The sequence below is a fragment of the Labeo rohita genome, chromosome 8 (genome assembly GCF_022985175.1).
Source record: "Labeo rohita strain BAU-BD-2019 chromosome 8, IGBB_LRoh.1.0, whole genome shotgun sequence".
NCBI classification, from domain to species: Eukaryota; Metazoa; Chordata; class Actinopteri; order Cypriniformes; family Cyprinidae; genus Labeo; species Labeo rohita.
In genome coordinates, this window is record NC_066876.1 from 34,678,202 (window position 1) to 34,692,071 (window position 13,870).

The 13,870-nt window shown below is 31.8% G+C and overlaps 1 protein-coding gene across 1 annotated transcript in view; it reads right to left on the reverse strand.

Moving 5' to 3' along the window:
• Positions 1-13,310, reverse strand: part of zgc:63587 (uncharacterized protein LOC393431 homolog) — a 50,249-nt gene extending 36,939 nt beyond the window's left edge. The window contains exons 1-4 of the mRNA XM_051117926.1: positions 13,150-13,310; positions 4,924-4,968; positions 1,767-1,866; positions 1,603-1,689 (exon numbers count right to left, since the gene is read on the reverse strand). Coding sequence (XP_050973883.1) covers positions 1,603-1,689; positions 1,767-1,866; positions 4,924-4,950 — 214 coding nt within the window. The 5' untranslated portion in view covers positions 4,951-4,968; positions 13,150-13,310. The remainder of the gene's footprint in view (positions 1-1,602; positions 1,690-1,766; positions 1,867-4,923; positions 4,969-13,149) is intronic.
• Between the last annotated feature and the right edge of the window lie 560 nt (positions 13,311-13,870).

Sequence of the window (13,870 nt, forward strand, 5' to 3'; positions counted from 1 at the left end):
TATTACTTTATGCAAAAAAGCATCTGAACACTTAAAGCACACTTAAAAAATGTCTTAATCTATTGCATTAAGCGAAATATGCAATAAATAAAATAAAATAAGAAAATGTTACTTTATGCAAAAAAGCATCTGGACACTTAAAATATGTCTTAATCTATTGCATTAAGCAAAATATGCAATAAATAAAATAAAATAAAATAAATATTACTTTAAGCAAAAAAAGCATCTGGACACTAAAGGCACACTTAAAAAAAATGTCTTAATCTATTGCATTAAGCAAAATATGCAATAAATTAAATAAAAAACAATAAAATAACTAAGAAAATATTACTTTACGCAAAAAAGCATCTGGACACTTAAAAATGTCTTAATCTATTGTTTTAAGCAAAATATGCCTTAATAAAATAATAAATAAAATAAAATAAAATAAATATTACTTTAAGCAAAAGAAGCATCTGGACATATGCAATAAAAAAAAATAAACAAATAAAATAAAATAAGAAAATCTTACTTTATGCAAAAAAGCATCTGGACCCTTAATGCACACTTAAAATGTCTTAATCTATTGCATTAAGTGAAATATGCAATAAATAAAATAAAATAAAATAAGAAAATATTACTTTACGCAAAAAAAAAAGCATCTGGACACTTCAGGCACCTAAAAAAAAATGTCTTAATCTATTGCATTAAGCGAAATATGCAATAAATAAAATAAAATATAATAAATAATGATTTGGACACTTAAATCACACTTAAAAAATTCCTTAATCTATTGCATTAAGCAAAGTATACAATAAGTTTAATAAAACAGAACAAAACAAAACAAAAAAATAAAATAACTTTACGCAAAAAAGCATCTGGACACTTAAAGCACACTTAAAAACTGTCTTAATTTATTACATTAAGTGAAATATGCAATATAATATAATAGTCATTTAAAACAAACTTCTATTTGGGAAATGTTTTATTGAAAAGCGCTTGTGCTTTGCCGTTTTTACAATTACAAGGTAAATTTAAAACTTAAGACCAAATAAAGGAAACTTAAAAAAAAATGTAAAGGAACACAAATGTCAAAATGATCTCTAAATGTAATGTCTAGGAAGCAGAAAATGAGTTTTATTAATAAAATACAACCTCCATTACTACTCAAAATGAGGTGAGTTTACGATTAAAGGAGGAACAAATGCTTACCAGTGGGCTCAGAAAATTTATCTTAAAGGGAAAACGAGTTTTCATACCCTATCAACAGATATTTGTTCTTGTTTTAGGCATTAACTTGACAAATTTCAGACTTTCACCTCTGATTTAAGACCTTTTGAGAGTTTTAATTAGAGAAAGGGTGAATTACGACTTTCAAGACCTTTGTAGGACCTGCAGAAACCTTGCAATTAAAGCATTCTTTGATATTTCGTTATCTCACGTAAATGGCATTCAGACAGTTTTACGTGTGGTTTGAGCGTCCACATACTTTTCGGGTCAAAATGAAGTTCATCTACAAAGGCTTTTCTCATGACTGCTAGGGATCATTTTGTTCTTGGACACAATATCCTGTAGACGTAATGAAGACCTCAGGAGAGCCGTGTGTGTGTTTGTGCGTTTTACCTGCAGCTCCAGGTATGTAGCGCTCCGGGTAGAGGTCAGTCAGGAAGAGGCTATTGATCAGGGTGGATTTGCCAAGACCAGACTCCCCTAAGATGACAAATAACACCCGGTTAAAAGCACAGTGTGTTTTTGTCTGAATCCATGTGTGTTTATGTGTTACTTACCTACAACCATCAGTGTAAACTCAAAGCCTTTTTTCACTGACTTCCTGTGCACCTGATTGGGCAGGTTGGCAAATCCGACATATCCCGCAGCATCAGGGAACTACAAACACACATCAAGAAGGTTATACAGACACAAGTTTAACGTAAATGTTTTATACTTAAAGGTGAAGTGTGTAAGTTTTGCGGCACTAAACGGAATAACAAAATAATAATAACAGATCCCTCAAATACTCCCTTCATCTCCTATTGGTTAAGCGAATAGATAGTCCAACCCCCAAACGCACTTCATTGGTTATGCAATAAATATAATACAATACATATGCAATATGCAAAAAAAAAAAACAAAAAATAAATAAATAAAAAAATAAATAAAAATAAAATAAAATAAAATAAAATAAAATAAAATAAAATAAAATATTACTTTACGCAAAAAAAGCATCTGGACACTTAAAAAAAAGTCTTAATCTATTGCAATATGCAATAAATATGATACAATACATTAAAATAAATAAAATGAAATAATAAGAAAATATTACTTCAAGCAAAAAATATTAATATTACTTCAAGCTTGTGGACTCTTAAGACACAGAAAAAAGTTGAAATATGCTATAAATATAATAAAATAAAATAAAATAAATAAAAAAATATTACTTTACGCAAAAAAGCATCTAGACACTTAAGACAATCAAAAAATGTCAAAAAGTGAAATATGCAATAAATATAATACACAAAAATAAAATAAAATAATATAAAATTAAATTAAATTAAATTAAATTAAATTAAATAAGAAAATATTACTTTACACAAAAAGGCATCTGGACATTAATTAAGTGAAATATGCAATTAGTGTTGTCACGGTACCAAAATTTCAGTATTCGGTACCAATACCAGTGAAAATCCACGGTTCTCGGTACCAATTTCGGTACCAAATCAAAACACAAAAACATGAATTGAACAACACTATTTTTATTTATAACAAACAAAAATAAAACAAAGTTTTGACTTGGAAGCTGGTATTTTGGGCTGAGGTGATGAAGCATTTGCTGAAATCCCCATTTTTCACTGTATAAACTCGCACTTGATCCATACATGTGAATTCAGCAACAGCTCGGTTCAGTTTTCTTGCCTCAGGTGAGTTTTTGTCATACTTCTGCTGCTGAAAAGCATCTGGAACCGTTGTCTGCTTAGGAGTTTGGTTCGTGGTCTTCTTCAGCCTGCAGCTGTAAAAGGAAAATATAATATACTTGAGTAAAACAATTGGCCGAGTCTAACTAAATGCAATATTAGATTGACACCAGCTAAACAGAACTTTATATATAACTTTTCAGTAAATAACAAACCTCAGCTTTTTATAACAAAGTTAGATAAGATTACTTATATTGAGTGTAAGATATCAATGTTGCACAGACGGAAACTGTCTTATTAAAAACACTTTACAAAAAGACTCCATTTAACATGACTTAATAAACAAGTGTTACATAGCAATTATTCTCTTAATTTCAAAATGTATTAATAATTTATTTTAAATTAAAAGTTGTATCTGTTAACATTATTTCACGCACAATGAACAAACATGAACCATCAAATGTTTGTATAAAACAAAATTCACACACATTAATTAATGTTCACTCACTGTAACTTGATGTTAGATAATATTAAGTCATGTTAATGAAAAGTATCTTTTACCAAACTATACAGGACTGTATTTGACTGTACTTTTATTTAATCAAACTGCGCAAACTATATTTCATAGCCTAGAACTGCTTTTCTGATGGACCGATTGTAAGGCTATAAACATTAACCATACATTTGTACATTTGTTCTCTAACACACATATTTTAGCTACACATGTCATTTAAAAGCCTCAGGTGTGTAAAAATACCACACTATCATGTCCTGTTTTTTTTTTTTTTTTTTTTTAATAAACGCTATAGGAGCATTAAACACGTAATAAAGAAGTTTATTCTAATACTCGCGTTAGCATTAGCCGCGCTTATGCTAACGATTAACTAAGCAAATGGCGATGTTTATTTAAGGTATAATTTTTATAACAAAAGCTCTAAATATAAAATTAAATGAAAACTTACCTGCTTGAACTCTTTCATTAAATCTGGGTGTCGGTCTTTGAGGTGTTTTATTAAGTTCGATGTATTTCCTCCTTTTGAGAAAGAACTTCGATGCACCGTTTGCAAATGGGTTTCTGATGATCTATGATGTTGCCCTTGTCATCAGCCGCAAATACAAAATATTTCCACACGTGGCTCCTTCCTCCTTTCTTTTCAACAAGCGGATTCAGAGCAGCCGCATCAGCAGCACCGCCGGTCGCCTTGTCTCTGTGCTTTTGTGAAGAAGACGCAACAACTGCGCAGTGCGTACTTTTCGCATAGCGCAGTAAGAACCGGGTTGACCGGGTGCTCGGTACCACCGGTACTTAAGAAAACCTGGTACCGTAACATTTAATTTTTTTTAGTACCGACTTGGTACCGAAGTACCGGGTCTTTTGACAACACTATATGCAATATATATAACGTAACACATTCAAATAAAATAAAATAAGAAAATAATACTTTAGTCAAAAAATCATCTGGACACTTAAGACACTAGGGCCGTAGCTATCGATTATTTTAGTAATGGAGTATTCTACCGATTATTCCATTGATTAATCAAGTAATCGGATAAGAAGCTTTTCTGTATTAAAGAGCAATACTAAATATACAAGAGAAAATAAGATAGGTCTATTAAAATAATAATAAATTTGTTTTCTTTTTAGAGAAATTACAATTTTATTGCTGAAATTGCATACAATAATGCATTTATTTGTCAAATTACATTCAAAATGCAAATGCAAATATATCAATAAAAAAAATTTATATATATAAATTTATATATATATATATGCGTAATTTATTTTATTTATATATATATAAATAAAATAAATTACGCAAAAAAGCATCTGGACACTTAAGACACATCTAAAAAAAATAAATCTTAATCTACTGCATTAAGCAAAATATGTAATAAACATAATACAACAATATAACATGATATAATATTCAGAAATTCACAAATCAACTTACTTTTAGCGACTATGCAAATGAAATATTTTAATATCCAAATCAAGCACACTTTCACCTTTAAATAAGTATAGGAATCTTACCTTTCCTTTTTCTCCAGACTGCGACATGATGTTTCTGCCTAACAACTAAATAAAGAAAAAAATATTAATAAAACAAAACAAAATATATAAATAAATAAATTAAAAGTCTCTTTCTAGGTTTACCTTGAGAATCTAAAGAACAGTGTAGCTATGATAATGCTTAAAATACTGTAAAATAATAATAATGCTGAAAAAAATATATTCAACACTCAGTTTACACAATATTTACTAGAAAAAAAAAAAAAAAAAAACAATAAACAAAACTAAACCTAAAAAGGCAGTCTTTAGTGCACATGATCCTTCAGAAATCATGCTAATATGCCGATTTGCTGCTTAAGAAACATTGTTATCAATGTTAAAAACAGTTGTGCTGCTTCATATTTTTGTGGAAACTGCTAAAATTAAAAATAAATCAAAATAGATGGATAAATCAAAAAACAACACCGAATCTTAAATGCAACAGATGGCCAGTGAAATGATCCTTCACATTACAGTCAAACGAAACATTCACATTTAATAAAAGCGCCACTAATTGAAGCTCTCCATCATTCTGATCTTCCTAAACACACACTGTATCAGATCTGAATGGGGTTGGGCTGATGATGTTGATGGGGAACAAACTGTTCTGGAGACGCTGGAGTGTGCGAGTGTGTCAGACATGAAGAGGAGAGTGAGGGGTGACGACAGGGAGGGAACAATGCTGTTTATCTTTCATCTTCCTGGAAACGCTTTCCTACACTTTCACCACTCCCCATAAATGAGAGCTCACACACACACACACTAAACCACCCAGAAACACTCATGCTGTACTTTGTGGGGTTTGGGTAAAAGTGTATTCGATTCAGAGACAGCGAGCTGGAAGTCATCATTGTGAAAGCCTAACGGCTTTAATACTGATGGATTTTTATGATCCTGAGCGTTTCTACTCCCAAGACAAGAAAAATCTACTTTGCCATCATAGGAATTACATTTTAAAAACACTACCAGTCAAAAGTTTTTGAACAGTAAGATTTTTCATGCTTTTTTAAAGAAGTCTCTTCTGCTCACCAAGCCTGCATTTATTTGATCCAAAGTACAGAAAAAAAAAAACTTTGAAATATTTTTACTATTTAAAATAACTATTTTCTATGTAAATATATTTTAAAATGTAATTTATTCCTGTAATCAAAGCTGAATTTATAGCATATTTATAGAATTACTCCAGTCTTCAGTGTCTCATAATCATTCAGAAATCATTCAATATATTTTAAAATACATTCAAATAGAACAGTTATGTTTTAAAAGTAAAACTATTTCAAAATTTTACTGTTTTTGCTGTACTTCGGATCAAATAAATTGGCTTGCTGAGCAGAAAAGACTTTGTTAAAAAAAATCATTAAAAATCTTTAATTAAAAAAACATTAAAAATCAATATGGTAGTGTATACTAGAGCCAAAAAAAAAAAACTCACTAAAATATTTCATAATCTTACATTTTACAATATTCTTACATAAACAATTTTTGATCACATAAATGCATCCTTGGTGAGCAGAAAAGACTAAAAACAAATCATATCATTTTGTGAAATATAGACATCATTTTACATTTTAAAAATCAACATTTTACACACTGTTTTGGTTTTGTTCGATTTTGTTCTCATCTCATTTACACAAAATAAGCAAAACAAAAAACAGCTTTGCATCACAGGAATAAATATTTTAAAATATAATCAGCAATAAAATAGCTATTTTAAATTTGAATAATATTTCACAATATTACTGATTTTACTGTATTTTTATCAAATAAATGCAGCCTAGGTGAGCAGAAGAGGCTTTTTTGCGTACATGTTGACTTAAATTCCACAATTTGTTTTTTCAAAAATGTTCTTTAAAACAAAAAAGTCACCATGCGGTGAAATGTGTTAATATTTGATATTTTATAATCATGCATACTTTTACTCCCAAGACAGGAAAAATGTGCTTTGTATCACTGGAAAAAAAATTCTTTTAAAATATATTCACATAGAAAATAGTAATTTTAAATTGCAAAAATATTTCACAATATTGCTGTTTTTACTGTATTTTTAAATCAAATAAATGCAGCCCTGGTGAGCAGAAGAGACTTTTTTTAAAAAACATTTTTAAGTGCATGCATTATACACAGTATTTAATTAGATTTAGGTTTCATTTCCATTTGGCTCCAACCTTATTTACACTAAATAAGTACAAAACAAGGAAGAGGGCTGGAATGAGCTCTTCGTTTTTATGATCATGTGTTTCTCTAAAAATGTGCTTTGCATCACGGGAATAAGTTACATTATAAAATATATTCATATAAAAAAAAAAAGTTATTATAAATTGCAATAATATTTCACAATATTGCAGTTTTTTACTGTATTTTTAATCAAATAAATGCAGCCCTGGTGAGCAGTTTCAAAAATATTTAATTTTTTTTTTAAAAGTGCACTAGTTCACTTTAATTCAGCAATTTTGTTCTATTCCAAAAAGTCATCTTGTTTTATAATATTGTGAATATTTGAAAATTTTACAGTGTTTAATCAGATTTAGGTTTCGTTTCCATTTGGCTCCAACCTTATTTACACTAAATAAGTACAAAACAAGGAAGAGGGTTGGAATGAGTTCTTCATTTTTATGATCATGTGTGTTTCTACTCCCAAGACAGGAAAAATGTGCTTTGCATCACAGGAATAAATTACATTTTAAAATATATTTACATAGAAAACAGTTATTTTAAATTGCAATAATATTTCACAATATTGCAGTTTTTACTGTATTTTTAATCAAATAAATGCAGCCCTGGTGAACAGATGAGACTATTTTCAAAAAAAAAAAAAAAAAAAAAAAAAAAATTAAAAGCACATTTTCACTTCAATTGAGCAATTTTATTCTATTCTAAAATGTCACCATGCTTTGAAATGCTGTGAATATTTTACACAATGTTTAGTCAGATTTAGGTTTCGTTTTCATTTGCCTCTAACCTTATTTACACTAAATAAGAACAAAACAAGGAAAAGGGTTGGAATGAGCACTTCATTTTTATGATCATAAGTGCTTCTGCTCCTAAGAGAGGAAAAATCAAGAGTCAAAGTGTTTTTCAGGAAAGAACGGAAACTAATTTAGGATGAATGTCAGATTGTGGGCGTAGCGGTGCTGCTTCTATAATGCAGGACACTGCAATCCCTCTTTTATCACACACACACACTTTGGGAGGTCTTGTTATTGCTGGCTGGGAATTATGGCAAGGATAAACTCGCTGCAGATTAATCAAGTGGCCTCATTATCAGCGCAGCGGTTATACAGAGGGTGATTTTTGCATTAACACGTACATTCAACTTCAAAACCAAGAAAAGATTTAACATGCACACCAGCTTTCAACTCTACCTCACCCTTTTGTAGGTTGTGACCTGACTTAAGAGATTTACCGTTTTTACGATAAAGGGAAAAATGGTTTTGAGGATCTTAACAGAATTCCTGACTGAGCTTAGCGGATTGTAAGCTCGTGAGACATGTGACTGGAACGCCACATATACAGTCACTCAGATCAGAAAGCTGGGTTTTCTGATGGACGGTGCTGCTGCTATTTTACAACCGAACTACTGTTCAAAGCAGCACTTGTGTTTATGAGCGAAACGCGCGCCCCATGACCTCCGGCGTAATTTGCTTCACCTTTGAAGAGCGGCTCCGCTCTGGCGTATTGACGAATAATTTTCAAGACAAAGGACGGAATCACTTTCGAACGCAGGCGGAAATGACACATCCATACAAGACAGAGGCTGAGAGAACGGGATGAGATGCAAGAAAGAACAGAGGTGAAAGGTTAAAGATGTGAATAAAGAGAAGAAAATACAGATAGAAAGAACTTTGAGAACAGAGCCAAGATGGCAGAGATAGTCTTCAGACTCCAGTTGCTATCCAAGTTTACTTTAAACTAACAAGACCGCAGAATAACTGGTCATTTTTAAGATTATTAGCCAATAACTGTGCCTAGGGCTGAGCGATAAATCCATAACGATAATTATCGCGCAATATGGATTTCCTCGATAAACGATAACAAGAGTTTGATAAACGATTGATACAATGTTTATGCTTTAGTCAAAGCGTGCCACTTGGACCGTTTATCAAAGCTCGAACGGCGCGAACTTGCTAGAAGCAGATGGTTCACTCGCAAATGTTGAGTTTTGGTCACTAAACAGCGCCGATGTGAAACGCTTGAATTCAGTGAAGAAATGACAAATGACTCGGTTTATAACCAGATGAAACAGCCCTGACAAACAGGAGAAACACTGTGCGCAACGATACAGTCAGAAGGCTTTTTAATCTACAAATTGCCATAATTTACCATAGATTTACTGTAGTAGCACTAACTGCACAGTGGTCAGAAATGTGGGTATATTTGTGTTGAATTTTATTATATTATTAATGTAGACATGTATTTTAGACTACTGTTTTTCATACAAATACCTAGGAGCCATATTACATTTTTACCATGTTATTGAGGTGCTATATTTGTGTTTTTAACTCTTATTATGATCTATGGATGATACTATAGAAGAGCAACGGTTAATTAAAAATATAATTAAATTTCACCATATAAAAATGAGGTTGCTACAAAGCATGCAAAACTAAGAAATATTTTTATTATTTCTTTTGTTAAGGAAAAATGACTGGAAAAAGTGTAAAGAATTAAAAAAAAAACATGAAGTGTTTGTCATGTTCTGACCATAAAGAATATTTTAAAGCCACTTTTAACCGTCTGTTTTTTGCAACTTTCACATTGTAGCAAAAATCTGCCTTTAAACTTGAAAGAAATAAAAAAAACTGACATTAATCGTGATAATATCAACTGATATGAAGAAAAAAAAAATTATCGTGACCACTTTTTGGCCATATTGCCCAGCCCTAACTGTGCCTGATTAGCTGAAAATCCACTGACTTGTCAATGCATAATGCACGTTTTATGCTTTCAAATAGTACATTATTGTGCAAAATACACAAAAGTGAGAGTAATTTTCATTTACATTTATAATGCTAGAAAAGATATCTATTTTAAATAAATTCTGTTCTTTTGAACTAAAAGATGTATCATGGCTTCCACACAAATATGAAGCAGCACAAGTGTTTTCAACATTGATAATCATCAGAAATGTTTCTTGAGCAGCAAATCAACATATTAGAATGATTGGACTGGAGTAATGATGCTGAAAATTCAGCTTTACATCACAGGAATAAATTACATTTTAAAGTATATTCAAAAGGCAACTGGTTATTTTAAATTGCAATAATATTTCAGAATATTACTGATTTTACTGTATTTTTAATCAAATAAATGTAGTCTTGGTGAGCTTCTTTCAAAAACATCTCACCAACACCAAAGTTACTGGACCGGTAGCTTATGTGTTCACTTAAATTAATCAATTTTGTGCTATTCTGTCCTCATGCTGTTAAACACGTTACATTTGCACATTTTACACACTGAACCAGAATTAAGTTTCATTTCCATTTTGTTTCAACTTCAAAGTAGGGGTGCTCCAATTGATCGGTCACCGATAACTATCGGCCGCTTGGGGATGTTTGATCGGCGCTCTCTAAAAAGGCCGATCTCATAAACCGATCTAAAAAGTGCACAAATGGCTTCCAAACAAATGCATATATAGTTAAAGTCTACTTTACACATGGGTTTTTGGCTAGGTTTAAAGGAAAAGAGCACTGTTAGATAAACAAGGAAATAAATAGATGGCACTTGTGGAGGTAGGAAAACAAAGTTATTTATTAACAGCAGGACTGCTTGTAATAAAGGTTTAAATACAAAAGAAAAAGTAGTAGAACTATTTCTGTCAATAGTAAGTTTCTAATTTAGAATGTTTGTGATAATGTAAGAAAAGGATCACAATGCTGAAAAAGCATTTTCAATAACTTTGGATTTGAAATCAAAATAATGGTTAAATGTTTTTGGAAATCAGGCTTGTGCTGTGTGTAAGCTATTGTGCAATAATTGCACAATTCTAAAAACAAAAATACACTGCATGATCAAACATTTAGGTGAGATAAATATATATTTTTGAAAAATGTCTAAAAAACGCTTCCTTCCAACCCTCAAATTAAAAAACTTGCCTTTGACAAGAGCCAACTAAAAGGCGAATTCCCATTATAAAAAATAAATAAATAAAATTCAGGCCCTGAAAAGGTGTCTAAAAATCCTGATTGGAGTATCACTATAAATAATTGTACATGATAAAAAGAAGGCTTTGTATCGGTGATCGGATCGGCAGATACTGCTTCCTGTGATCAGCAATCAGCCTCAAAAATCCTGATCGGAGCACCCCTACTTCAAAGAGTTTCTCATTTACACCATTGCTTCTCTGCTATAAATAAAACATACTAAATTGTGTCCTAGAATGTGACATAAAACATCCCAAAATGTAAAAAAAATTACATCAATGCAAACCTACACTGGACTGCTAAAGGAAGCACAAGACTCTTATTTACAAAAGAAGCACATCTGCTCAGTAAATCTGAAACAGTTAATAGTCCTTCATAATGAAGAGGTCATTTAGAAACTCGTCTTGTTTACTTGTCGCACATCTTGCCAAAATCCAAAATCTTGCTCATTATAAAGTGGGGATTTCCTTTCAAACCACTTCTATTCAGGTTCAGGGTTATTTTAAAACAACACGAGCCAAAAGATAGAATTCTGATGCATACAAGCTGCATGAAGTTCTCCTATTCAGCGTGACAAAAAAATAAATTTAAATATTGTTTTATAAATACCAAGTTAACATTCAGAGAACTAATGTTCTGGTAAGGTTCTCTCAAGGTTATAACAAACTTCCTTACAGTAACATTAACAGAGCATTCGATCAAAGCTGACGGGGCCTATAAAAATGTTTGCAAAACGTTAGCGCAGAAATGGTAATTTATACATTGTTTATGCACATTTTATTCTGAAACATTTTTTAAGCCTTATGGCTTACAGTTTGAAGAGTTCAGATGCAAAACCAGCTAAAGCCATCTCGGTCAAAAATGAGATAATGATACCGAGTGAATGCTCTCGACACATATTATACGTCCAACAAATAATTTTTCTTCAAACTCGCTAAATTCCAGCCTCAGCCCAATCAGAAGTACCAGTACTTACATAGAAACCTATACATCTGAGCCTGATAAAAATGCATTTTTTAAAGAAAGACGTCAGATGGATTTAGCTGGTTTTGCATCTGAACTCTTCATTTACAAGTAACATTCACATTATGTTTGCAAAATGATACATTTGAACGTTCCAAACGTTACATTTGAATGAACATTCCGAGAACATTCAAAAGTAACATTGTCGTAATGTGAATGTTCTCAGAACATATTTTACCCCCTGAGATCCACCAGAAATTGTTTTGGGCTAGTTTTCTTTTTTTTAGGGCATCATCACAGTAAATGTTCCTTTGTTATGCTGTATTTTGCTAATTTTATTTCATTTTCTGTTACCGTATAGTACTACACATCATTTGTAAACGCTCAAAAATATAACAAATGCAATTCTATAATAGTAATATTCATATGCAAGTAAAAATCACATGTCTACTATTTATTATATTACTAGCACATACAACTTTCACATACTAACTTTGACAAACACAGAGAAAAAGGCCATATTTTTTCCTCTTTAAGATAAGACAGTACTTCAGAAAGAGGTATGAATTTCCTTAGAAATAACAAAAAACTCTACCCTGGCTCTACGTTAAAATGAGGAGGTTGGTTCCAGGCAGAGAACGTGCTATTAAACTTTGAAATGTGCTGTCAAACTCTGGCCATCAGCCCCTTGACTCCCCCAAACCCCTCGTCTCTAAATTCACATGATGCCAAATTCCAATGTAATTTATCAATGAAACAACAGATAACCTTGGGTACGTTTTTATGGCACCTCGTTTTAAGTGGAAACACCTCCTCCTCGCCCACACCCTACTTGATAAAATGTTCTTAATTCAGTGCACGTAGCACATCTAAAACTGACAGGCCCGCAATAAAACAAAGCACATGTGTGTATCTTACCGTTTCAAACATAGAATCGAAACATCGAATGATACAACTGTACAATTTAATAAAACTTCTGTTCAGTGTGTAACTTTTTGACATGCAACAGTTACTGGAGCCACACAGGAATTGGTACAAATTGATCACTTCCGGACACAACGCGAAGAAAGTCTTCGCTAACTTTTCAGTCGCCAGAAGCGCTTACCTGTTACAAACGCGTGATAAAACTCAAAAACCAGGAGTTTTTTCCCACTTTTCCACCTCCCTTGTTTTCTTTCCCAGCAGGCCAATCCAGGGAATCCGGAAACCGCTACAATTCCGCCCTTATCCCATAATGCCTACGGGACCCCGGCGCAACGGAAGCCATAATGGCTCAAATACCAATGCGGAGGACGGGCGATAAAGCGGAGAATTAGAGCCAAGATGGCGGAGAGAGCGCACAGTTTCTTTGTCACGGTTTGCTTGCAACGAACATGTCTAAGTGAGATTTGTAACTTTTGTTTACATGTTCTTATTATATTTAGTCTTATATTTACATTTTTTTGTATTTGAAACAGCTTTATCGCCAAGTATGTTTGCACATACAAGGAATTTGCTTTCAGTACACAGAGACAACAACACACAGAAAATAAAAAATATGATGTGAATAAAATATAAATACACCAGTCAAAAGTTTTTGAACAATAAGATTTTTAATGTTTTTGAAGAAGCCTGCATGTGTTTGATTCAAAGTACAGCAAAAAAAAAAGCACAATTTTGAAATATTTTTACTATTATAATAAAAACATAATTTATTGCTGTGATTTGAAAGCTGAATTTTAGCATCATTACTCAGTCACATGATCCTTCAGAAATCATTCTAATATTCTGATTTGCTGCTCAAAAACATTTATTATTAGTATTATATTATGTTACAGCTGAGTAGA